The sequence below is a fragment of the Phalangium opilio genome, unplaced genomic scaffold (assembly GCF_054372755.1).
Source record: "Phalangium opilio isolate 3A_F unplaced genomic scaffold, DU_Popi_V2 ptg000039l_1, whole genome shotgun sequence".
Taxonomy (NCBI): domain Eukaryota; kingdom Metazoa; phylum Arthropoda; class Arachnida; order Opiliones; family Phalangiidae; genus Phalangium; species Phalangium opilio.
In genome coordinates this window covers 341229-368467 of record NW_028324162.1, presented here as the reverse complement: position 1 = coordinate 368467, position 27239 = coordinate 341229, and the positions used below count along the sequence as shown (strand labels likewise).

The following is a 27239-nucleotide window of genomic DNA, read 5'->3' as shown; positions in this document are numbered from 1 at the left end:
AGCACCGCGGCAATGCCTTTACGCAAATTCCAGTCAAACTCGACATGGCTAAAAGACCAACTGTCAGAAGAACAAAGTAATCAAGAATCAAAGGAAATTACCAGTAAACCAGAAAGCACCCTCATGAAAGTATTGGGTATCTCTTGGAAACCAGAAGCGGACGTATTTTGTTTTGATGTCTCGAACCTTCTAACGTTTATCAAAGACAAAAGAAATACGAAGCGATTTATTTTGCAAGCATCCTCACGTATTTTTGATCCAATTGGGTTGATATCACCATTCACAGTTAGAATCAAGTGCGTCTACCAAGAATTATGGAAACGTGGCACTGATTGGGACCAAGAAATAGATCCAGATTTAACTGAAAATTGGAACAAATGGTGCCTGGAATTGCAGCACATGTCTGAATTAGAAATTCCAAGACATTACGGTTCTAACTTTGGAAAACTTCAGCTACATTGCTTCACTGATGCCAGCGAGAGGGCATTCGGAGCCGTTGTCTATATTCGATCAATAGAAGAAAATGGCACTCCCAAAGTACTATTAGTGGCGTCTAAGAGTCGTGTTTCGCCTTTGAAGAAACTGGCAGTTCCTAAACTAGAGCTTATGGGAGCTATAATTGGATCCAGATTGATGAAAACAATTAAATCTAATTTCGAAAAGGAGAAACCCATTTTACATTTTTGGTGCGACAACCAATCATTCATTTCCTGGATCAAAAGTAACGCCACAGAGTGGAAGCCTTTCGTAGAGAACCGCGTTTGCGAAATCCAGGAACTAACGGAACCAGTACAATGGAAATACGTTCCTACCAAACAGAATCCAGCCGACTTTCTCACGCGTGGCCTAACAATAGATGGACTTAAAGCGAACGATACCTGGTGGACAGGACCAGAGTTTTTAAAGAAGCCTGAATCAGAATGGCCTGTTCAACCTGCCAGATATATCAAATCAGATGAAGCTGAAGCAGAAAAAAGGCCTAAGTACAGACCCTCCATTGTCTTATACGCGAGCGAAATGTCAACCAAAAGGATTGAACCTGTATTTAAACTAGAGAACTACAGTAGTCATTCGAGAGTCTTAAGAGTCTTGGATAAGAAGGTTTATTTTCAACTGTAAGAATCCAACCAAGAAAATTAAAGGAGAATTAAGCACAGAAGAAATCGACCAAAGCGAAATTTATTGGATTAAAATGGCGCAACAGGAAACCTCTCTAAGAGAAATAAAGGCTCTTAAGGAAAAACGGGAGATTCATCAAGGTTCATTACTGTCAGAATTGAAGCCCTTCTTAGACCAAGACGGTTTATGTAGAATAGGAGGTAGACTTGGCTTCGCAAACATGACATTTGATGAAAGACATCCAATTATCCTGCCAACCGAACATCATTATACCTACCTTCTAATCCAGAAGCAACACAAAAATGTAATGCACATGAGCGTCACCGCAACTCTTTCGAGTCTTAGAGGAAGGTACTGGATTTCGCGAGGACGGCAGATCGTGAAGAAACAATTGGCCGGTTGTGTAACATGCAAGAGAATGAAATCGCGTCCGTTCGTTCGCGAAACCGCGCCTTTACCTCCAGAACGTATCAACGCGAGTCCGGCTTTCGAAACGACAGGAGTAGACTTTGCAGGTCCGGTCTATGTTAGATGTTATGACGAAAAGGAAGCAAAGTTCATTCAATCGAAAACTAAAAGTTACATCGCGCTTTTCACTTGCGCAATAACTCGGGCAGTGCATCTCGAATTGGTTTCGGATTTGAGCACTGAAAATTTTATATTGGCTCTCAAACGGTTTGTCGGTCGTCGAGGCGTATGTAGACTTTTCTTGTCGGACAATTCAAAAACATTTAAAAGACCAGAAATGGAATTGTCAAAACTTTGGAACTCGGTCCTCACACCAGAAACTAAACAATATTTCGGAGAAAATAAAATTGAGTGGAAATTTATTGTAGATTATGCCCCATGGTGGGGAGGAATATGGGAAAGGATGGTAAGGGCAGTGAAGGACTGTTTAAAGAAGGTTTTAGGCACAGCTCTATTGTCTTACGAAGAGTTCGAAACGGTTTTGATAGAAGTTGAATCAGTAGTTAATTCTCGCCCTATTACCTTTACCGCTAGTGACCATAACGAGCCTTCACCCCTTACTCCATCCCATTTCCTTATTGGAAAGAGACTTGACGCTCTTCCCCCACGGAAATTTAAATTGTAGGAGTTAGAACACAGAAGACATGATCTAACAAGTAGATGGAAACACCGTCAAGAGTTAGTAAACAGATTTTGGGTTAGGTGGCGGAAAGAATACCTGCTAGAGCTCAGAACAGCTCAGATAATTAAAAATGGAACCAAATGGTCAGCTCAGATTAAAGTAGACGACATATTTTAATAAAGGATGATAAGTTGCCAAGACATCTTTGGAAATTAGGAAAGGTATTGGAACTCCATCTAGGACGAGATGGAATATGTCGGTCTGTTTCAATTAAGAAAAGTTCATTCATCATAAAGCGTCCAGTACAACTTTTGTACCCATTAGAAGTTTAAAAGTAGTTTTTTCTTTTTGTCATTAAGTTTAAAAAAAAATTGATTGTAAAAATAAGGATTCAAAGAACCCTCATTTGGGGGGAGTGTAACGAAAACATGATTTTTTTATATAGTTAACCGTTCTAAGTTTTATTTGCTCATGACAGAGCCCGAGGAAAAATATCGTCGCGAAAAATCCCCTTTCGTACCAAAAACGTTAAAGAAGATGGTTCGCCTTGATAAGTTGATAAGCGGCCTTTTGCCTACCCTTATCTACCTAGATAAAAACACCTATTGTGAGCAGCATGGACACTAGTGGAAAATTTGGTGATTCACGCGTTCTTGGTACGAGAGAGGCCTCCTATTTTTAAGATACTGTACCCTTTCTATAGAGAGGGTAGTTGTAAACTTTTTGTAAACCCGAAAGGACGTGTTTTTCGCTTCAAATAAAGTTGTTTTTTCATTAAGTTTATATCGACGTTTAGTGTTGTTAATTTTAAGTCGCCAACCTCAGTTAAGTTTAGTCTGAAACTATTTCGAATCGTTTCACACGCCATTCAATAATACTTTCTTACTTACTTTGAACTGCAAAAACTAGTGGTTTGCATATACATAAATGTAGTATAGTTTAACTAAAATGTAAACACCCATTTCAAATATTAATATCAAAAGATGTTCTTGAAATATCGTAATGAAACGGAGCATTAGTGCTACAAAGCTAGTAAAGGCATCGCATTTCCAAAAAATTTTCGTTTTATATTGTAAAAAAAAAGGTAATTATAATTTTGTTGTATTTCTTCACACACCAACACAAGGGAAACTGCTAAAGTGGTGCACTAATGTCACAACGGACGCTTACAGACACACAGATAGACGACTTTATTACTCCTTCTGTATAAAAATTGAGCTAAGAAATAAGAGTATCTTAAAATATCAAAGTAAAGGTAATTAATATTATATATTTTCGTCGTTAATATTTCATCTTATTGCGCATTACATCGTTTTGAGAAAGAACAATTAAACACTCTTGAGAGACTGGACTAATATTGACGTTTGAAATGAAGCATACGCCGGTTGTTTCGCCATACGCAAATCGGTAGTATATAAAGATTACGAATTCCAATGATGTAAATGACAGCGCAATTGCATAAAGCTTTGAAGGAAGCACTGAGTTACAATCTCCTCGGTATTTTAAGTCAATCACACAATAAAACTTGTATTTAAAAAAATTGCGTCATCTTTTGGCTAAAATTGTGCTGGCATAAACCAGAAGCTGCATATGGGCATCTTTCGCATATAACCTAATTTTGAATACTAAGACCTTGAATTTTAATATTAAATTTAAAATGGGTTTCTGGATTTTTTACCTCTCCGAGTGAAGATGACGGTACGGAGAGGTATTACATCGGACCTGCCTGTCAGCGCGTTCGCACATAAAAAATTGGAGCAAACGCGTTCACAGAAAGCAATTTTTGGCTTCTATTCCCATCATTTCACCAAAGATGCACGCAGTAACAATTTTTCTTATAATTTATGATATAATGTGAATCAAAGCGCCTTATATACCCCAAATTTCCAAAAATTGTTAAAGAGGCATACACTTGTATTCAAACGTCAACAATAGCAATGTTTTAAATGATTTTAGGAATAAAGTTTCTTGAAACTATTTAACTAATATTAAGGTAAGTTAATTACGATTAATATAATAATTATCAATTATATTTATTTGATTATGAGAAAAACCTCTTAATTTCGTCTCGACTTGGAGTAGTCTATTTTAGTTTATCATAAGAAAATAGCTCATAGCTCCCTGTAAGTATGAAACTCTTAACAGCATTTTCATCCATATTTTCCGGCGCATCGTGCTTTTCGCGAACCCCTTAGGCGGCGGTGCTGGTTTTGTGCCCACCTATTGTAGTACCAAAACTCCTACCACAGGGTGCAAAAGTGTAAGCGAGCTAAATCTGAAAGCAAATGTTGTAGTATGAAAATATTCTACGTTTCATAATTATAGGGTGCCATATATTATTTTCTTATGAATTTATTATTAGTATTTTTAATGGGATAGCTAAATTGTTAAAAGTTTCGGGAACTCATAGGTTTTTGAAATTCCAGCATTACCATCTTTCAAGGTTCTTTTTTCAGAAGTAAAAGGGTTTGTATTCAGCACATACGTATTATATGTTTTTTTAAAATCGAAAGAAGACCCTCTTGCTTCTTTTTTAACTCAGAGGTTTACGCTGTTTGTTCAACCTATGCAAACCTTGCTGTTTTTAGCATTACCATTTTTTAAACCATCAAGGAGTTATCTTAAAAGGGACTACATTGAAACCATTTTTTCAAAGATCCCTGGCATTTCTTTTCAAAAACCAGAAACGGTTTATCAAAGTTGTTTTAAACTAGTAATAGTTTGCTGTTTTTGAAGGCGACCCCTTTAAACCATTTAGTTGGTGCTGTAAAACCCTTAGTGGTTGCTGAGAAAATCATAAACCCTATATAAACCCTTTGAGCACCATTATTTTTAACTGTGCAAATTGTCTGATAAAATTAGGGTAGTGAATCAAATAGTGACATTTTGGTGTTAAACTTTCTGCACCATATCTTTCCACAATTATTTCGAGAAAATCGGGAATCATTATTTCTAATTCGTCTATTTGTTGCAAGGGAATTTTTTCAGCAAATAAAATTTCGCAAATATCACGTAATTTCAAGTAAACTTTCCAATCTTCTGTGCATACGTTAACGAAGTCGTGCAGCATTAATGGAAAAAGTCAGAAAAGACCAAAAATCTCGCTTGCCGAACTTTTTAAGCTACTCTTCCCAGTAATTGCATTTTTAGTTTGAGTTTTAGATTTGTTTATCTCATATTTTTCATAAGGAAATTAATCTATTATTTTATTAATTTCCTTGAGAGTTACTTTATTTCTGATACTAAACGACATAAAAGTTGTTTCAATAAAAACGGAATAACACCAAGTAAATCATGCATGATATCAGGTACTAACTGTTGAGTTAAATCAAAGTAGGACATATTCGTTAAGGGGTTTTAACACCGTACAGAGTCAATTCGTTTGGAATATTTTCGATAAACGACAATGATCAATCCAAAGACCTCAAAACCGTGTCTTTTTCCCATTTTCTTACTCCTATTTCTGAATAATCTGTCATGCAAAACCTGCATATCCTACCAGAGGAGAAATACGGCACAAAACCACCAATTTTATGCTGATCAAGGTTATCACCACTAATAATTGATACGTAGTCCCCAGTGACTCGCCAAAATTTCCAGGAGGTTTGAGAATTTCGGACCACCCGTAATTTTCGACATCATTAGAATTTGCTGGGGAAATTAAGTGTATATCTTCTAATTTTGACCGATACTTGTATTTTCGGTTTAAAATGGAAAAATAGCATCCTAATGTTTTGTGCACTCTTCGTTTTGAGCCTAATGGATTGACGATCTCAAACTCATCCCAATATATTTGGAAATGTATGGTTTTAGCAGATAGTTTGATCAAATTTCATACAAAATGAACTGTTTAGAAAATGAGAAACAACTTGTATATCTAATTCCCTTTTTGACCTTTTCATGATAACGAAATTAATCGCTTTGCTTGAAGATATTCGCGATGGTACGTAACAATAGTACGTAACGGAAATGTTGTTTTCATCCATTCCAGCGGATTGAGCAAATTTTACTTGAATTGGTTCTACCATTCCCATCTCCAATATGCATATCCTCTTAATTTTGTGAATGTAATTTAGAAAATCAAACGCAGCACTCAAAGTCTCGATGTCACTGTAAACTATTTCCCTCTGGTCACTTTTATCTAGATTATCATCTTTGTTGAAAACCTTTTTAGCTTGAGCTGTTAATACAAACTAATTAAGTCATTTAATAAATCTTGAATAACAGAATAAGCTAACCTGTGCTGCTCACTGTATTTAAGTAAAATTAACCAAATAGAATTTTTAAAATTTAATGGATCAGACGCATTATCCTTATTTTCCAGATCTTGATCCATAAAACTGTTAAACTCATAATTTCCGCTATTATCATCTGTATAGTTTTGATTATCGTCAGAAAGATCTTCCGTGTCAGGGCCGTTGTTTTCCTGTAAAGCTGTTGGGTATTTTTTCCTTAGATGTCGGCGAAAGTACAATAATTTATGTGAACTCGACCACACGAACTACACCACACTTTATCTGAAAATTTGATTCATTCTTATGTTTCAGTAGAATATGATTCAACAGCAACGAGTATTTTTGGCTAAAATACGTACACCTCTCACAACTTAAAAGTTTCATAATATTATCACTCATTACTGTTCAAAAAAGTTTAATAAATACTAAATAATCGAAACACCTTGGTTAAAACCACAACATATTTAAATTTTCAAGGCAACTTTTTGGTGACTCGACTACGAGAATGATAATTATTTCACTGAGCCGTGATCAATGTCCATAGATATAAAACATTAACTAAATTTTATTGCGTATTATCGCGATGAAAGTCTTTTAACATTAAATAATATGTGCACAACAGTATGCCTAACATACGAAAAAATTAAAAGATTTTAAACTTTAAACTAAAAAAGAAAATTGCGATGATTTAAAATTAAGAAGAGAAAATTCAAGCCATAATACATTGAAAAACAGGCAGATGTTTAAATGTATGGTTTTTTTAGCTTGTTAATTTACATTAGGTCTATGTCAGTGTAATCGTGGGGGAAAGGAAACGCTAGAAATGGGACTTTGACTCTATTGAATTTCTACCGTTGCCATTTCGCTGCTATAGGAACGAAGTAGAGTGAAATATTTTTGGCCTAAACGAGGATTCAATTTGCAACAGTACATGTTCGCCTACGCTACAATACAGGGAGGCTCGCTATTAAACTTGCGATTTGTCCCTCATCCGATATCACTATCGATACAGAAAAGTGTAAGAATTCAAAAGAATTTTTTGTTCAATATAAAAAGTAATAGATGCATAATTTTTCGATTCCGTTTGTAAAGACTGAGTTGCAAATAAATATGTCGTTAAATAGCATTGAAAAACGTGACATTTTGGCTGTATTCGGTCCAACCTGGAGGGTCCGGTCCAATGAGACACAAGCCTAAGTTTCGGCCTTTTATAATTTATTAATCAACGAGAAAATAAAAAATGTTTTATTTGCGGAAATTGCAAGGAAATGAGTTATGAAAAACTGTGCGATTAAAGGGACATTACAACGGGCTGGCTATTGTTCGTTAAAGTGTCCCTTGAAAAAAATTGGAGGCTCCAAAATCAATTGGAAAACCATGATAATAAATTAATTTTAAAAAGAAATCTTACGACCTTGATCATTTTTCACTTCAGAATCCCTTTAAGGTCGACTGATATAGTGTTCTGTCCTCGCTGATATCGTTAATTTTGACTGATATTGTATTTTGCTGAACTCTAGATAAACGCTTCCTTAATATGGCTCTAGGTAGAAGTTAACTGCTATTACCACCACAGCACTTTCGATCACGCGAGCTGCGAGCGCGTGATCGAGTGAGCTATGTGCTATAACAGACGGGGGTTTTACAAAACGTGACGTCACGTGACAATCTCGCTGCTAAAAGCTATAATCACGTGTATAGAAAATAATTCACCAACAACGTATAAATATATATAAAGTCTCTAGTTACATTATTAACGCCACAATTACATTTTCGTCTAAAAATATTGAAATTTTGTATTAACAACGATATAGCCACGGCAACACGTATTATTTTCCAGCCTGGTTTTAATTCAGGTGCCATTACTATACGTTAATATATCGTCGATATAAAATAGAGCCCTAGGCTGGCCGCTGCAAATATCACTTAACAATATTTAACACTTAAGGTTTATAATTACGCCTCGTTAACTTTAATCTCAATTTAATTTCTCAATTAATAACGTCATTAATTAGACGAAATTAATTATTTTTAAAAATGACTAGTATTCAATTCAGGTTTTTCCCGTCGCGGTATTTATTTTCCGTCCCGGTATTTATTTTTCCGTCACCGTATTTATATTCCGTCGCGGTATTTATTTATCCGTCGCGGTTTCTAATGTTCACGGTTCTGAATTCGGCATTTCGGTAAAATAGTCGAAAAGGTTCAGTGTGTTTAGGGTTTGGTACGATGGGAGGATTTGATATTCGGAATTCTCCTTTTTTCAGCAGTTCAGACGTTCAGCAGATTAGTCAATCCCTGATTTGGGAGTGTTTCGAATGATCTGGTAGGAATTCGAGTGACAATTTTAATGATTACATTGATTTTAATCGATCCTCAGTGATTTTTATAGTGATTTGAATGATTTACTAGTGATTTCACACTGAGTTGCGCGCGGGAATTTGTGCAGGGATTTGATTGATTTCATAGCGATTTTCGTGGTTGGCTTGATTTTTGAAGTGATTACATACGTCATTTGTATGATTTGAATTTGCCTAGGTGGGTGTACGAGATTTGAAGGAGCGACGGGGACCCTCGTAACTTCTCTAATTAATAACCCTGGATGGATGTGAAGGGAGGAGATGTCTTTGAATATGCCTTTCTTTTATAGTGTACTAGCACTGCCAGAGACAAAAGAAATGATCCTATCCCTCAATTTCCTATTAGTTCACCCTCTCTTTAAAGCGCATAAACTAATTAAAAACAGGGAGCACAATTCGACTTGCCTTAATATACTATATCTATATACACGCGAACAAAATAAATTACCATAAACAGGAATCCGTGTCATTTTAGAAACGGGAATGGAGAACGGTTAACCCTTACTTCAGTTATTCCGACTCATAGCCCAAAGGCGGGAGGGTCATAACGACAGAGGTAAAAAGGAAACTATGTATTTTTCGTCGTACCCGTTAGCAACGTCATCATAACTTAGTTTAAGTGAGACAATAAGATAATTTAATATTTTTGTTACGTTTTGGAGGGAGAAAGGCTCTATGAGTCGCACTGAAGTAAATACTAACCGTTCTCCATTCCTGCTTGTAAAATTACATTTATCCCTGATAATATTAATGAGCAATGTTTATTTAAAACGCACCTTTTTAAATCCAATTTAATGAGGTCGGAGGTATTTTTAGCCACATCGTGGGTCATAGTTTGACCTCGCCTGTTGTTGGCGGCGGCGGCGGCGGCGGTGTCGTGAAAGAGAACCGCAATAAGCCTGGATCCCAATTGGCAAATAAAAGAACGCGAAATAATTTATCGCTGGGCGAAATTTCTTGGCGATAATTTATTCGCCGGAGCCTCCGTTCCCATTTGCCGGGAATTTTGAATCGATAGATCGCGCGCGCGAGATTTATTTTAGGCTAACGTTAAGCCTATTATTCTTTTCGTACGGCTTAAAATGGAAAACATAAATTATGAAAATGCTGGAAGGTTGAATTTAACGCTTATTAACGTTATGTTATTTTACACTGTTTATAACAAATTCATCGCTTCGAAAGTTAGATGCTTTTGGGTTAGGGACATATTTCAAAAAAGGCCTGAGCAAGGTTATTTCAAAAATCTCATTCGGGAAATGAGAGAAGTTCACCGTGAAAGCTTCTTCAGGTAAGAAATAATGAATTATCAGAACTTCAATTCGGATTCTATAAAGTTTTATTTTTGAATACATTTTTTAGGATGTCACCTGAGCAGTTCGATACTATATTAAGCTTGATAAAGCCAAAGACAGAAAAAAGAATACTAGGTTCCGAGAAGCTGTTTCTGCTAATGAAAGACTGGCTCTCACCCTACGGTAGTTGTGGGTAATTGTAAATTTTAGCTAAGCTGTAAGTTATACACGTAATTCTGTCATTAGGTTTCTAGCTAGCGGTGATACGCAAGTTAGCTTCTCCTTTGGTTTTCGGCTAGGAAGATCTACGTTATGCAAAATTATAAAAGAAACCTGTCAAGGAATGTGGGAGGTTCTTTCTCCTACATAATTACATTTGCCTAAGTCAATTAATGAGTGGCTCGAGATAGCATCTGGTTTTGAAAATAGATGGGATTTACGACATTGCCTGGGAGCAATAGATAGAAAACAAGTACAAATCGAATGTCCAGCTAAAACTGGCTCGAAATTTTTCAATTACAAGGGCACATTCAGCATAATTCTCATGGGCTTATGCGACTCCCATTATCGGTTCAAAATGGTTGATATCGGCAATTTCGGAAGGCAGAGTGATGGGGGGGTATTTTTCCTTTCTAATTTCGGAATTACGCTACGCAATAAGAAACTAAATCTACGAAAAGAAAGCGTAATGCCCAATTCGGATCTTGTACTACCTTATTTTTTTGTTGGAGATGAAGCTTTCCCTCTTATGGAAAACCTTATGCGCCCATATCCAGGAAAATATTTGAACTACGCGAAGAAATTGTACAATTTCAGAATATGCCGGGCTCGTCGTGTTATAGAGAACACCTTTGGAATAATGGTAGCCAGATGGAGAATATTCAAAACCCCTATTAAAGGTAGCCCAAAAAATATTGATGAGATCATAAAGGCTTGCGTTGTCTTGCATAATTTCATGTTGTCTGATGATTTTGGCAAGCCCACACATCATCGAATGTACGCGCCTCCTGGATTTGCTGACACTGAGGATGCGGATGGAAATGTGATAAATGGGATGTGGAGAGATATAGTTGCTGGTGATGTCTTGCATAATAATGTTCGTCAACCTGGACCAAACAGGTACAAGAAAACTGCCGGCCAAATACGAGACCTATTAGCAGAATACCTCGTACAAGATAGTAAAGTTCCTTGGCAAGATGCCTACGTTCGACGAGGGGCTATCTAAAGTTACCAGAAATGAGATCCACAAGAATTTTCGTAAGAATTTTAATAAATTTATGTACAACGCATAAAAACAAAAACAATTTATAAGGAGCTCAGCTCTATTTGTTTTTATTGTTATTATGTTTAAAATAAATAAATATTATCGCTTGGCTACATAGTTTCTTTAAGATGAATGTCACTCTTCTTCCGCTTCTTCTTCAAAAAATATAGTTTCCACTTTCATTGGAAGAGTCCTTTGTTTTTTCGTTGGTAAACGTCGAAATCTTTCAGCCAGACTGGAGAAATATAAGGTTATTTCATCTTTTGAACACACAGGCTGTGAAACTGGAGCAAATTCTCTATGTTCTCCTTTGCAATTTAAATGAGTGAACTCATTTCCGAAGCTATCTTGCGCTTGTTGGTGGAACTTTTAGGGGCATCATATATCTTGCGCTTCTCACTTTCAGATAAGCAAGTTTCGTTTCTTCGTTGGTGATAATCAGGTGTTGTGTTCTCATTTCTATTTTCATTTGCGTTATTTACTGATACGTTTGAATCTATATCAATAGTAACCCTAAAGGAAAAACATAATTAGAAACGTATGCGATAATGAAGTACCATACAGAAGCGCATAATTAACTCTCCATAGTAGGAAAGGACAGACTGCACAAAGATTGTGAAAAAACTCAAACCCCAAAGTATCTGCAGACATAACGGCGCTAATATTTTCCAGGTAATCCTCATTTTTGCTGAGATCACTATAGTCACAGACATTTTTCATTTGATTCAATAATTGGTTAGCTAATTGGCTTTTTTCTTTGTAAGCTGCTTTATTAGCTTTTTGTTCAGTGGAAATATTGTCCCTTATTAATTCCAAATCACAGTTTGATGATGAACTATATAAAAAATGTTTGCTTTAAATTAATTATTGAGATTATAATCCAAAATACAACTTACTCTTTACGCTGCAAAGACTCGCACAAAACACTCTCTAAAATGCTGTACATTCTCCATTAGGGATTTTTTATCTCAATAGTACCAGCTCCACACCTAGTACTAATCTCTTTTTCCCGTTTTAGTTTCATGTAAGTATATCTCAAACCTTTCCATTTTTTCTTGGCTACTACTCCTATGGAAATTTGTGTTTACATATTATTACACCACGCAAAGCATTGACATGAATTGAGCGATTGTCAACCACCATGCATTAAAATGATTATATAAACAAACAGGTTGAAATCAGAAACGAATTTAATTAAACTCTCAGATCTTACTTGCTATATTGAATTTTTCTGCGATGACGTCCCAGCGATTGTCCTTCTTTCTTATATCCTTATAATCAGACTCGATAGGGTCATAAAAATACGGAGTTTTCCTAACCTCTTCCACAAATAATTCAGTATTTAGGGAAATTTTTTCTCTGTGCTTTTTATCTTCCGCGGTTGCGACTCCATTTTTATTATATAAATTGTAAATTACTCTCCGAGGGTTCGATTGAGCAAACTGTTAAACCTTAAAGGTAGAACAAACCGAGACAGCGAGAATTAGGCCTAAAACAAAACCCGAAACGATCGAGCAGACGACACCACAAGAGTTCAAGAGAGAGGACAGGGAGGGATCTAGGTTTTGATTGGTTGTTTCAAGGACGAATTTTTTTTCCTTTTTCGCCTTGACTAGAAAAATAGAACAAGTCAGTCGCTCCGTTTCGCGAAAGTGATTTTTTGTCGGCGAATATGAAAAATTCGCTCAATTTTATCGCGTTGATCATTTCGCGCTCAATTTTCGTCCTGTTTTCGCCAAGTGGGAACCAGGCTTTAGGCTCTAAAAGATATTTTTGGTCAAAGTCGCGAAACGTTACCAAATGCCCGAAATGTCAAGTTGAGCAAAATTCGGAAAATATTGTTGAAAGCAACATTTTCAATCTTCCACTAGAAAACCGAGATAAAATTCATTGGAAATCTCTAGAAAAAAGGATGAGATTAACAGAGATGAGATGCGTTTTCTGTAATAATCCAACAATACAAGAGCGTGATGTATTATGATATCCAGCGGAAAGTACGTTTTTCTGTGCCTTCTACGGGGAGATTATTATTATTGTTGTTGTTGAGGAGGGCACGCGCCCTAGCACCGATGCCAAAGGCATATTGTGCATCCTCATATTCAGGCCTTGAATAGGCCCGTAGCTGCAGCGTAGCGAAGAATTCGCTCCACCGTAATAGAGGAGACCCTCGAGGGTTCCAATGCATGTGAATGAAAATATTCTAGTCTAAGCGATGCGAAGCAGTCGCACTCGCAAAGTACGTGAGCGGATGTTTCTTCCTTCTCCTGACACGACCTACAAAGAGGGTCGTCGGCAAAACCCATCAGATGGAGGTGCCTATTAAGCCGACAGTGCCCGGTCAGAAGACCGGTGGCCAACCTAATATCCCATCTGCTGAGCGAAATTAGGTCTCTAGCACGAGACCTGCAGGGACCATTGACTAACTGTTTTGTCTGTCTCTGGCCCTCCATGTTATGCCAGAGCTGGTTTTGTATGACAGTCAACCTGTCTTGCAGACTCCGTTTGACGTGCCCGTAGGGGATGGGGACGGCCGGCTCCGGCCCCAAGAGCTTGGCCTCCGCGCCCCTTTTCGCAAAACTATCGGCTTGCTCATTGCCATATTATCCGCTATGCCCTGGCACCCAGTACAACAGAACCCTGTTGCAGGACGCCAGCCGCGCTCGCAGATCAAGGCAGCTGCGCACCAGTTGTGAAGTAATCTGACACTGGTTCAGCGCGTTCAGGGCGGCTTGACTGTCAGAATAAATTCCCACAGTCCGTCCGGTATACCCTTTGTTAATGCAGTAATCTGCGCAATAACAGATCGCGGCAATTTCCGCCTGGAACACACTAGCAAAGGTGCCCAGGCAAGCAGAAAAGCCGACCCTTGTGGTTTGGCAGTAATAGCCGGCGCCAGCGCCGGAATCAGTCTTGGAACCATCGGTGAACCAAATAGTTTCACCCCAGTGCCAAGAGGCAGTAGGTTAGTCCACTCTGCTCGACTGGGGAAGTGGATGCTGAATGGCTTAGTGAAATCAAAACTGGTAACGGTTTTGTCAGAGCACATCGTTAACGACGGCTCAAGTGCGGCGTTCTCCCGAAAGAGCTTCGTATGGCTGTAATCCCAGAGTATTGGAACCCAACAGCCATTAATGTTGAGCCTGTAGGCCCCATGACAGCCTCCTCCTCAATGAAGAAATGAAGAGGATGCATGTCAAGGAGCACCTCCAGGGAAGCAGTTGGGGTCTATCTCATGGCCCTCGTAACTTCAATGCAGGCAAGCCTTTGAAGCTTGCACAGGGCAGCCTGCACCGTCTCGAGCCGGACCCTTGTCCACCAGACAAGTGCCCCGTAGGATAGTATGGGTCTGATGATCCCAGTATAGAGCCAGTGTACAGCCTTGGGGTTGAGGCCCCAAGTCTGGAAGACAGAGCTCCTGGTCCTCCAGAAAAGCATCTTGGCCTTCTTGATGAACCTATCAAGATACGGCTTCCATGTGAGTCTGCAATCAAAGGTCATCCCTAGGTATTTCACCTCGGAGGACTTGGCCAAAGAAAGAGATATTATTGAACAGATCCTTAGTATTCTTCCTCGTTAAAGGAACAAGGACAGTTTTATCAGGATTAACAGTGAGGTTAACCGCCTGACACCATTGCTCCACGCTAGAGAGAGCAGATCTTATGAGTGCGGTAACAGTATCCGGGAACTTCCCGTTAAAGACTATCGCTACATCGTCCGCATACCCGAAGCAGCTACAGCCCCCAGCACCCCCGAGCCCCTCCAAGAGTTCGTCCACCACCAGGCACCAAAACAGGGGGGAGAGCACTCCACCCTGAGGGCAGCCCCTGCTGGTAGTCACCCCTAGAGAGTCCCCAAGGAGGGACGCCGACACCTTGCGGTCGGTAAGCATGGACTTGATCCAGCGGCCAAGAGTGTCGCTGATGCCAAATCTCTTAACAGCTTCAGTAATAACCGAGCTAGAGACCTTATCAAAGGCCCCCTCGATATCGAGGAAAATGGCCACTTAAAATTCCTTAAACTCGAATGCCCTATCCAGGCAATTCGTAAGGCCATGAAGGGCCGTCTCAGTGGATTTGCCTTTTTGGTAAGCGAGTTATGAAGAAGAGAGAGGAGTTACCGAAAGTACCTCGTCTCTAATGTACCTGTCCACCAGCTTCTCCAGAATTTTGAGGAAGAAGGAGGTCAGACATATGGGCCTAAATGCCTTCGCCTCGAGATAGGAAGCCTTCCCGGGCTTGGGAATAAAGATGACCCTGGAGCGCTTCCAGTCACAAGGTATGTGACCGAGAGCAATGCAAAGTCTATAGATCTTGCATAGCGGAGAGGCGATGTGGACTAAGCCCTCCTGCAAAAGAAGAAGGAAGACCCCATCGGGACCCGGAGACTTGTAGGGCTCAAAACAGTTGACAGCCCACCGAAGCTTAAGAATAGTGACAACCTGTCTGGCTACAAGCCAGTCTTCCCTCTTAGCCCTGTGCAGGACAGGGTAGAGAGATTCAGGGTTTGTTGGATTGATTAAAGTAGAGTCAGGAAATTGGACCTCCAGCATGTGCTTGAGAGTCTCAACCCCAGACTTAGTGTACACACCCTCCCGCAGCTTAATAGTATTAAGTCGATGTGTGCTTTCGTGCGCTAGAATCTTCATGACCCTGGCCGTAGCAGGGACATTGGAGACTTGCTCACAGAAGGTCCGCCAGGAGTCCTTCTTAGCAGCTCTAATGGCCCTGTTGTAGGTGTTAAGGGACTTCCTGTATCCAGTCCATTCACCCGTGCGCTTGGCTTTGTTAAAGAGCCTGCGCGTGTATTTCCGAAGCCGGCTGAGATCCGCGTTCCACAAAGGGACAAGCCCTCGCTACCCTATTGTAAATTTCTTTAAATTTGGTTTGGCTCTCCTACAAGAGAGTCGCAATAAAATTTACTATTCATCAGCTGCTCTTTGCACCGGATTGTGTCGTTGAATATTTCCATAAGAGCTGATAAGGTTATTTTCAGTGGAAAATTTCCGATTGGAATTACTTTTAGAGACGGGGGCTGAAAATATAGAAGTTTTAACTAATGAAGTAAATTTGTTGAATTATTATTTCTCACAGTACAGAATAAAAATGGTTTTATATTCACAATTTTAGTTTAGAGCCTATTATTGTATTTAATTATTAATTAGATTGTGCGCTTGATGTGTTCTCGGAGAGATTAAATGACTGAAGCTTCACTTCACTTACAATTAACTTTATAATTAATTATAAATTCTAGCAGTTCTACTTCGCGTTTCATTAGATTTGATATTTAAAAGAGAACTGACCATTTCATGTCTGCTGGATTAGTGAAACTAGAGTGCCCCAATTTTACCACTAACATCTATTTTATGCCAGTATAGTGTGCTAAAGAATAGTTTTTAATTTTCATGTTAGTTGATGCGTATAGATTAGTGTCCGGATTCAGCTGCCGAAGAAATCTCCACCTACCACTCCTACGCTCCTTCATTGGTCAATCCAAATCAAGATTAAGGCTTTTCATTGGCGATGGCAGTTATGAGCAGATTGACCTTAAAGGTTGTGATTCGATGTTGATATGAGGAAGAAAACAATCTGGTTCAGTTCAGTTTACTTTTTCATGAACAATGAACTGTGTGAGGTCAGTGCAATAACCTTTACAATAAATGTTTAAGTGCTTTACGCCATCTAGTTTATTAACCATAACTTAACCATATATATTTCCCACGGGCTTGGAGAATTTTTGTACTGTGTTTTATCCGAAGGGTCGGTCATTCATGAAATCCCGTACGCTACCCGTGAAATCCAATTTAAGATATCCGAAGTCAATGTTGATTTCGAAATCAAATAAAAAATCTGAAATCAGCAATGAAATCACAAAATCAGTAAAGAAATCACAAAATCAGCAAAGAAATCACGAAATCAGAAGCGAAATCACAAAATCAGTAAAGAAATCGTGAAATCCATTCCAAAATTCACGAAATCCAAAATCCGACGAAATCACGGGGAAAAATCTCAAAATCCGAGGAAATCACGCGAAAAACCTAAAAATCCAACGAAATCAAGGAAAATATCGCAAAATCAGTCGAAATCATGGTAAAAATAGCAAAATCCGACGGAATCACGGGAAAAATCTCAAAATTCGATGAAATCCATATCCATTGGATTTTATCGAATTCTGAAATCAAACAAAATCCGATGAAATCAAACGAAATCCGATGAAATCAAATGAAATCCTATGAAATCAAATGAAATCCGACGAAATCAAATTGGATTTCGAAATCCCGTACACTTTTTCCTAAACGCCCGACCCCTCGGTTTTATCACACTGGCATGAGATTGGAAAATCTATTTTTTACGGTATTGAAATCAAATTTCTGGGTTGGCTTTTGGTAGGTGGAATGAAACTATATTTAATTTTAAATTGTTAAATTCATTACTATAATGTATCAGCCCCTATTAATGTTATTAGCCAGAGATTCGTTATTGGGCTTGGCGAGCGCGTTTGACATGAACAAAATGAAACTGATACTATCTTCCCATTGATAATTAGTTGGGTCCACTCTCCACTGCCAACATACTCAGTTGCTGTGTAAATATATATATAAAATTCACCGTATTTGATCAAAGAAGTACACTCGAAATTAATTTTTAAGTGTGAGTAAAGGTTAGAAGTGGTAATTGAAAAAATGTATTGATTCGAGATAAAATACATCGTCCTCTTTCAATTACAGATCATAATTTTAAAAACTATTAGTTTAATCTTATTAATATATATTAAAATTACCATATTTAATGAAACAAGTACACTCGAAATTTATTTTTAAGTGCATGTAAATTTAAAACCGGTTTAGAAAAATGCAAAAAAGGCAAATTTTATTATGTAGTCAAAACGTTAAGATAAGAAACATGTCCAATTTACCATTAGAGACTATAAAAGATAAGAAATATTTCCAATTTACCATTAGGGACTATAAAAGAAACGAAGATCCGCTAATGTTGATTAAAAATGTTCGCTCTCTCTCTTTGGTAAGTCATATTTTTAATATCTTTCCTTCCACTGCTCGAATAATTTCTAGAAGACTCTTCTTTAGACTTAATATTCGCAATATGAATTTATAAAATAAAAACAAGATGACCTCCCCCCCCCGGTTTAGGCTCGCAATAACGGTCGCATCGTACCTTACTTAACAAGCGTGGCGAAAATTTGTGTGAACAGCCCCTCGTCAAGTTGCCTTTACATTCCAGCGCTAAAATTAATATCCGGAAAATCTAAATAGCCCTTATTTCCAGTCCCTTTTAAAGTTTTAATTGAGAAGTCCCTCGACGCGTTACCTTCAAACGATACCATGAACTCTGTGTGGTTATGTAATTACCACCAACGGAGGAATGCGCTGACTCCCAGTTAGTTATTTAGTATAATGCAGGCAGTGGAAGCAATGCCATAGATATTTGATACATAAAGGGGGACTGGTAAAAGCGATTGATTCGATATCTCAAAAATTTTGGCACGGGGATAGTTTTGAAGATCAGTAGCTAGCTGGGGTTCTATAAGAAGTTGTGAAACGTACCTCATAAGAGTTTGTAGAAGTGTAGAATCATTTGTAGAAGTGTAGAATCATTTTTAAAGTCGTCCTAGAAGTGAATAATTTCGCTTTTTTTATTTACCTATAATGTACCTTACTTCCGCCAGTCTTACACCAGCCCATTTGCTTTTTTTATATTGTACCTAACTTCCGTTAGTCTTACACCAGCCCCAAAAGATCCAAGACTTTTTCACAACGAAATATGCATTCGGGTAAGGGTATGATCAACATTTATAGTAGTTTAATTGAATTTCGTTAATTCGTTTAAATTACATTAGGGCAAGTACAAAACACCGACAAACGAATTTTGTCTGGCCAAGAAACATGGTTTGGTTACCAACAAACTGTTACCAAGGCAATGGAAGCCCATGTTGAACGTTGATAAATACGTGTCCTTTTCGTTCCAAACGGACCGATTATCGATTTTATTTCTTCCATTTTGAAAATTGGTAGCGATGACATTGGTCATTTAAACGGTAACCAAATCAAAATGTTGAATGGGGAGTTCGAAAATCTGCAAATTCAGACTAATCACTTAACGACGTATAAACGAAAGTATCGGGTCTGGAAGATAACGAAGAGTTAGACCCCAGTAGCGGAGTCTTCATCGAGAAAATGTTTCTCGAAATTAAATCTAAACCTCGGTTTTGGTTTTTACTCTTAGCTGCCCGACGTCAACTTGAGCGTTGTCGTCTTAGGACGCAATACCAACTACGGCCAAATCAAACAAATGGTCGAAACTATACTGGATCTTAGGACTCAATGCGTTAAAGATGAAATTGAAAAATTGAGTTGTTATTTGTGCAACACTTTTGATAGGTAATATTACAATCCTCGATGTTTTGAAAGAAGTTTGTTTGTTCAACTTATAATTTTGGTTTCAGATGCACGCACGCAATTTCATTACCAGCGCCAACAAAATACGCTCATTTAGTCACAAAAAGGGCAAAAAATTATTTCAACAATATTGTAGGCGATATTGCTGAATTGCCGGATAATGTAATTAAGAATGTAATTAATATGGAAATGTATTTCATTTTAACAGTTCTTTTTTTTAATTTTAAGAAATAAATACCGCTTTTTTCCACTTCAATTTTGTTCTAGAACTTTATTCTCTAAAAATCTAGCGTCACTACCTTTTTCATTACTAAAATTTTCTTCTTATTTATTAGTCAATACAATTGGTTTATATACAAGTAATACCAGATTTTTAGCTGAATATCAATTGGAAAATAGTAAGCGAAATTTGCGAGTAACGTTTGAAATATTTACCAAATATTAATACTTTTTAATTAGTTTTGAAATGAGTTTAATTCTAACTTTAAATATATGGGCTAATTAGTTGACCCTAGATAATTTACTACCTTAGTGAAATTTATGCTTAAAATTTATATTGGCTTTAAAATTTCAATATAATCATTTTCCGATTGCTGAATCTACAAAATAATTTCGAAATAACATGAAAAAATCCAAGGCTTAAAAACATTTTATTTATATATATAGCCGCTCAAAAGAATTGACTAAACAACATGAAGTAAAATTAATAATGAAAGAGAAAGTGATGTACATTTGGTTGGGTAAAGGTTTCGCGGGAGATCCAAATGTCTATTTAAAGAATACAGTTTTAAGCGCCCTGTCCAAATGGAAGCGATCCAAATATTTAGATTTGCATCTTCGTCCGAATGATTTAGATTTTTAGAGAATATGATCCAAATTATCAGTAAAATGAAGTAAATAAAATAATTATAAAATATGAAGAAAAAGTTGAAGAAGAAAAAGAAGATTCGGAGGAAAATGAAAATTTAGAATTGTATTGAGAAAAATTACTTTCAAGTAAATTAAAAAAAAATTCTAAACATTTTAAAATATTTATCAAATTTTAATGAAACGATTTAAACAAAAGAAATATGAATTTTTTTAAAAAATCGAAAAAAGCGTCCGTATTTGCTTCTTAAAGTTCGTGTTCCAAGGGAAAGAAAACGAGAAAAATCTACGCTATAAAACATTATTTTTAAATGATTATATAAAGATATATATTGTATATTTCGTAATCAATGGGTTTGATGACGGAAATAGTTTCTTCATCGCATCATGGGCCAAGAATAGTAAGAGGACTAGGCAGGGTCGCGAAAAGGCGTCCAACGGAAAAAACGGCCACTAGTTGCGCGATCTATCGGCTCAATTTATCGGAAAGCGGAACTTCGTCACTCTTTGTGGTCAAATCACGTGGCTCAAAAATCCGGAAATTATAATTCCAACTTCAGCGCATGCGCGAGTGTGACAAGGCCTAAGAGCAGCTGAGCTGATTACTTCAGTCACTCTGTCAGACTGTCACGCTCAGCCGAGAAGTATCATGCAAATTTAATTAAAAATAAAGTGAGTATTAACTTTTAATTTAAGATATTAAACGCTTGTAAACAATAAAAATTGTTTATTTTAGAATGTTTAGTCTTAATACCTTTTCAACTTTGGGGATTAAACATCATCCCCGTGTTATTGACGCAGGTGAGGTTCACATTTTAATTCGATTATCTCATCACAAAGCTTATTATCTAATTAGAAACCGCTTGTTTTCAACAGATTCAGAATCAGATAGCGCCTGTGATGATTTAATAGCAGCTTGTGATAAACTTTTTGATGACAATTTTATGGATGAAGACAATATGAAACCAGGGCCAAGTCAATGTAATGAAATTACCCCACCGAAACAAACAAAACCAAAGAAGAAAACGGTGAAAAAAATTAAATGTGATAAAGAAGAAGAAGCTGCTATCAAAGTACCGAAGAGATTAAACGCCACAATCGTTGGTTTAGAGGACTATGAACTAATGTTTGATTATGTTGTTAATTATGCAATCGGAGCAGTACGAACTGCTATTGATGAAATGGAAGTGGAAGATAATAGTTCCACAGTTTTACTATGGGCGTTAAAATTAAAAAACAATGAAACTATATTTGCTCTAAAGTCGCATCTAAAGGAGCTATTCACCAAGACACCGGAAGAGCGATATGTTCAAAAAAGTGAAGACATAAAATCATCTCTAACATTCATGAATGATATTTTGTCCACAATGTCAAGTGTAACTGTAAGTCTAGCGGGTACTTTATCTTAATACGTCTATACGAACCCCCAGAGATCTAATAGTAATAACTACTTTTGCAAATATAAACAGGAACCGCAAATATCTGATTTTCTAAAGACCAGAGCAGTCCATTTTTTCCTTATACACATCTTAGAAAAAGGTTTGAGGTTTGGTGAGGCTGCTCCTCAAGTTCCGCTGCACGATAAAAAAGGAAATGACGGAGCCTTATTCTACGTTGTGGGAACACTTTTGAGGTCCTTTCAAAAAACACAAGAAGGCTGTGCAACATTCGAAGCAATGTCCTGTGATAAAGATGATAAGGATTGTGTAGTATGCCCAATTAAGAAATGGACTGAGATGCAAGATCGGGGAGCCCTAATCTACGCAAGGAAAGATAGCTTCGAATTCTTCTCGAAAATTCATAATATTGTTACGGATCTGTTTTGTAAGAAAAATAAGCAGCAGTTAGATAGGACGAGAAAAGTGAAAGATCTGATCATAAGGGACGAAGCTATTCAGTCACATTGGAAACAAATTTGTGATTCTTGTCATATTTCAAATGAGCTTCAAACAAAGTTGTTTGACAAAATGCTTTCTAAATTTATTAATACGGTGGCCAATGGACACGTAAAAAATGAAAAAGATGACATGAAGGAGGAACAACGTCATAAAAATGCTGAAGCTAGATCAAAGAAAGCTTTACGGCAACAACTTTCCGATATTAGCAACTGCGCCTCTAATAAAATGTGATTCCCCTCCCCCGCTCTGTAATATTTATTTTGTTCTGTTTGTTGTTAAATGAAAGTTCCTAAGTTAGGAGTGACAAAATGAAATTGCTTTTATTTTAAGCAGATTAAAAAATAAAATTTCATACAATGACTAAGATTCATAATTATAAAAACACATCTATTTACAATTCCTTCCCATAGCTTTAATTTTTATATTCCCACTCTTGATTGCTACTAGTTTAGGACCATTAGTGCACACCTGTTGCTAAGTTGGATTTTGTCCAGAACCACAGGCTTGTCTGTGTCTACTAAATTCATTTTCCAACGGATCTTGATTGAAGTTTTCCGACAATACAAACTTGGCGCCTTTAGAAAGCAAAAATGGAATAACTTACACCATAGCTTTGGCTATAAAAATATCATTTGAACCAATATAATTATTTTTCATTAATAATATTAGGCAAAGTTACCACAGGTCAGGCTATACCTGAAAAGTCTGGCATTCGGCCAAAAAGTCAGGGAATTTGAATCTTAAAATTCCGTGGCAACCCTGTTAGGTTTTTAGTTTTAAACCCTCACTTGTCTGTTTTAATCCTGATAATGTCTCCTGACTCAGTAACATCTTCTTTCTTGCCTCATTTGAGAAAGGTTTTCCTTCGAATGTTTTTTTTTGACGCACATCCTCTTCCCAGTCAGTGAGGTATTGCATGAAGTCTTCTCTGAGCCACTGTAAGAAATGAAAATGCTCAACTATGATTTCATTTTATATTAGTATTTTCTAAAATTACCTTCAGCCTAAAATCATTTGGGGTTCGGTAAGAGTTCACCCAATTATATTATATAAAAAAGGACTTGGTTTGCCCAAGCCTAAAAAACAAAACGATAAGAGTTTTTTCCAGTTGACTGAAGCGCGGATATTTTATTTTTCTATATAATTTTAAAGACAATCTGTATTTTACTACTCTTTAATTCAATCTCCTGATTTTACTGGTAATGGATTTATTTCCTATAAATTAATTGAAATAAAATATCTTATCTCAGATTTTTCAACAACAATTCCATTTTCGTAAAAATTTTATCATGAAAAATCTGAGATAAGTAATTTTTAATTTCAATTAATTTATAGGAAATAAATCCATTACCAGTTAAGTCAGGAGATTGAATTAAAGAGTAGTAAAATACAGATTGTCTTTAAAATTATATAGAAAAATAAAATATCCGTGCTTCAGTCAACTGGAAAAAACTCTTATCGTTTTGTTTTTTAGGCTTGGGCAAACCAAGTCCTTTTTTATATAATATCTGTTCCTTCAGTCTTTATTTGTATTAATCTATTATAAAATAATATTTGCCTGAAATGCGAAATTTTTCACTTCTAGGACGAGGTTAAAAATGGTTCTACACTTCTTCTAATTCTTATATGATACGGCTCACAATTCGTTTTAGAACCCGAGCTTTATAGTCAACTTCAAAACAAACCTGCCACGATTTTAAACTATCAAAGTCGTATCTTTTACAGTCCACTTTACGATTGCAATTATCCATGACATTGCGTGCACTGCCCTTGTACGTTTACAGTGATTGGCACCGTGGACAGTTATTTTAAATAAAATACCTAGGCCACAGGTCCAGTTTTAAAAATATCCTTATTTCCAACACTGATCCATCTATCCTTCCAGCTTTTACAATCACCCATTGCATAGACTCACTCAATAGTCTGCCGAAGCATGGATTTATAATAGAAGCTTACGCTTCCTGGATATTTCACTCACCTTAAAACGCGCACAAAATTTATTCCTCGTCTGAAATAGTACCAGCCTGGCACGCGCGTTTTTGACGTAGAATTTGAGGCAAATTCAGAGGGGGGTTGAAGTTTTTCACGTGATCGAGTTGTAATTTTGAATAGCGCGCGCGCACGCGCGCCAAAAGAAAAAAGTTTGCCTCAATTTCTACGTCATCAGCCCCCAGTCCCCACCCGCGCGAAATTTTGTGACATAAATGTGTTTAAAATCAAAATGCCTTACTGAAGGCTACAGGGAAATATCCATGAAGCGTAAGCTTCTATTATAAATCCATGGCCTAAGTAAGGCAACTTAAGCCTTGGTCGAAACTAACATCTAAAATATAAATTAACAAGACGGCCCAAGGGCTCGTAATAGTAGCCATATCGTACGAGTGAATAGCCCCTCTATACCCTACCCTAATGAGTGGATAACCCCTCTATAACTTACCCTAATGAGTGAATAGCGCTATCTTTTTCAATGCTTAAATGATTTACCGTGCATAAAATCAAAGTGAATAGCCCCTCGATTCCCTACTCTAAACAGTGATTAAATTATAACCGTATAAATTTACTGTAATTCTAATATTCCGGCGAATCGAAGAACAGATAGTTTTTAGTGATAATCCCCTCGATGAGTTTACAACATAGACTTATGCCGATGCACACTTATCGCATCTTATAAATTTCTAACAAGGACTTATGCCCAGAAACTTTTGAAAGAGATAGTTTAGTTATAGTGATTACGCATTTTAGTGATTATCCCCTCGAATTACCTTTAGCAATGCTAAAATGATCAAACGCATAACGCTCATTTAACACTATGTTAGCTCTATCTAAACCCACATTTGAATTATCCGCCAAAACGTTTCAGTCAAACATAACATAGTTGACGATAGCTACCGAACGAGAACGAAACACATGAGGAGCGCGGTAGGAAACGGGGAAAATCGTTATCTATTTAATTAGCACATACATAAAAAGAAAATAAATATAAAAACCCCAAACATACAAATTCATAAGTATCCGACCCCACAGATAAAAATTCAAAAGTTTCCGACCCCACAGATTAAGAGGTACCCCACCCCACATCAACCCGACATTTTAGAGATAAGAATAAATAATAAAAAACTCGAGGTTTCTATCAACTCTCTATGGTTCAGTTGGTAGAATAACTGCCCATTGCGACAGAGACCCGGGTTCGATTCCCGGGTCTGACCTGAAAAAATTTTAATTATAATTAAATCTCTAACCGAGCCCAGTAACCCCCATGGGTGGGTTGTGGTAATATAAAGTTCCTTTTAAGCTAAAATCTGACGATAACGAAGCGACAACCCCGGCCACTACTACTACTACTACGACGGCTCGGGTCAAACTAAGAGCCTATCGTATACTACGATATGGCTAAAAAGGTATCTTAAGTATAGAATTTCAACCGAGACACATAATTAAACGAAAATTAGACCCGCCAGAGAAGTTTTTAATAAATATTGTGTTATATTTATTGAAAAATATCAAGTTAAAGTTTCAAGGCGGTGAAATGGCAAATTAGCGTCGTCTATCTGTAGAGTAACGAACAATTAGCGTCGTCTGCTGTAGAATAATCTTTTGAGGTACTTACATTTTTAATTAAATTAACATACTTAGACTTAATTAAATTTGATGAAACTTGAAAAAGGCACACCTTGAATAGTAACTTGTTAATTTGAAAGTATTCCGAAAGCTAACTTCCATGTAGTTTTTAAATGATTCGATGTACAGGAGCACCAAAAACCCCATGTTATTCCTATGGGAAAATCGGCGAAAATCTGTGAATTTTCATTTAACATTACGGGAGGGTGTGGGATCTTATCTAGAAGGGCCTACCGGCCCTCTAGAATTTCTTGTAAAGTATCCTTCTTTAAAATTGGTAACATTCATGCAGTCGAATAGGAATAGCGTTGTTTCGGACACAGATGCACCAAACTCCTCCTCAACTGCATTCGCAACTGAACCACTAAGTACTTGAGTAGCAAGTTTTACTTTCATCTTAGCCTGAGGCGTAGGATACACATGATCATCAGTTAATTTGTAAGCTTTTCGTAACGTTGACCTACTCCGTTCCACTTCCAACAATTTGATAATTGTAGTCCAAACCAAATCCTGGCCATTTTTATACATTAACCTAAAGCTACAACCATCTCGGCTGTTTAGAAGGCAGTTTCGCACCGTTTTTATTAAATGCGGAGGATCAAAAATGAAATATATGTAGCGCTCTTCATCCATAGCATGTACATTAATGCAGCGATGAGAACCATCTGCACCTTGGTGTTTGGTAAACACTTTTCTATTTGTAGAAGCACCATCTCCAATAACTGATATCATTCTAAATCCTTTTAGCTCCAAAAGAGCTATACATCGCCAAACTAGGAAATGTAGTTCATCACCACATAAGCAGTGAGTAGGAAAATGTGCCAACGCAAATTTCAGATTCGTTGTAGCACCCCTAACCATGAAAACCAACGCATGAGTTGCAACAGGTTTAACTTTAGTATGAAATAAATCGTTTTCAATTGCTGCCATTTTATCGAAGGGATCCGTAACATTTGTATAGCCGATTAAATCACCCATCTTCTTACTATATATTAAATCTTCTTTAATTTTCATCTCATCAATGAGCAAGGAAAAGTGTTCAACGTTTGACTTGAAACTGGAGTCATGAATATTGATTTTCTG

General features: G+C 37.1%; 2 protein-coding genes and 2 long non-coding RNA genes across 4 annotated transcripts; 3 read left to right on the top strand and 1 right to left on the bottom strand.

Annotated features, from left to right (window-relative positions):
- Positions 1–12: 12 nt before the first annotated feature.
- Positions 13–1119, top strand: LOC149680948 (uncharacterized). The gene has a single exon (XM_089834464.1). It carries the CDS (start codon positions 13–15, stop codon positions 1117–1119), a length of 1107 nt encoding a protein of 368 aa, XP_089690590.1.
- A 73-nt stretch (positions 1120–1192) lies between these two features.
- On the top strand, positions 1193–2212 carry LOC149680947 (uncharacterized). Its single transcript, XM_089834463.1, has one exon. The coding sequence runs from the start codon at positions 1193–1195 to the stop codon at positions 2210–2212; it is 1020 nt and encodes a 339-aa protein (XP_089690589.1).
- A 16312-nt stretch (positions 2213–18524) lies between these two features.
- On the top strand, positions 18525–20107 carry LOC149680946 (uncharacterized). Its single transcript, XR_016365563.1, has 3 exons — positions 18525–19148; positions 19215–19755; positions 19821–20107. It is a non-coding gene; the product is annotated as an uncharacterized LOC149680946 (long non-coding RNA).
- Positions 20108–22940: 2833 nt separating this feature from the next.
- On the bottom strand, positions 22941–23675 carry LOC149680945 (uncharacterized). Its single transcript, XR_016365561.1, has 3 exons — positions 23536–23675; positions 23235–23474; positions 22941–23113 (listed from the first exon to the last, which is right to left on the bottom strand). It is a non-coding gene; the product is annotated as an uncharacterized LOC149680945 (long non-coding RNA).
- Between the last annotated feature and the right edge of the window lie 3564 nt (positions 23676–27239).

What these genes read in the sequence shown, in the direction of transcription:
- LOC149680948 (XM_089834464.1), top strand. Translation starts at nt 13, where the DNA reads ATGCCTTTACGCAAATTCCAGTCAAACTCGACATGGCTAAAAGACCAA.
- LOC149680947 (XM_089834463.1), top strand. Translation starts at nt 1,193, where the DNA reads ATGGCGCAACAGGAAACCTCTCTAAGAGAAATAAAGGCTCTTAAGGAA.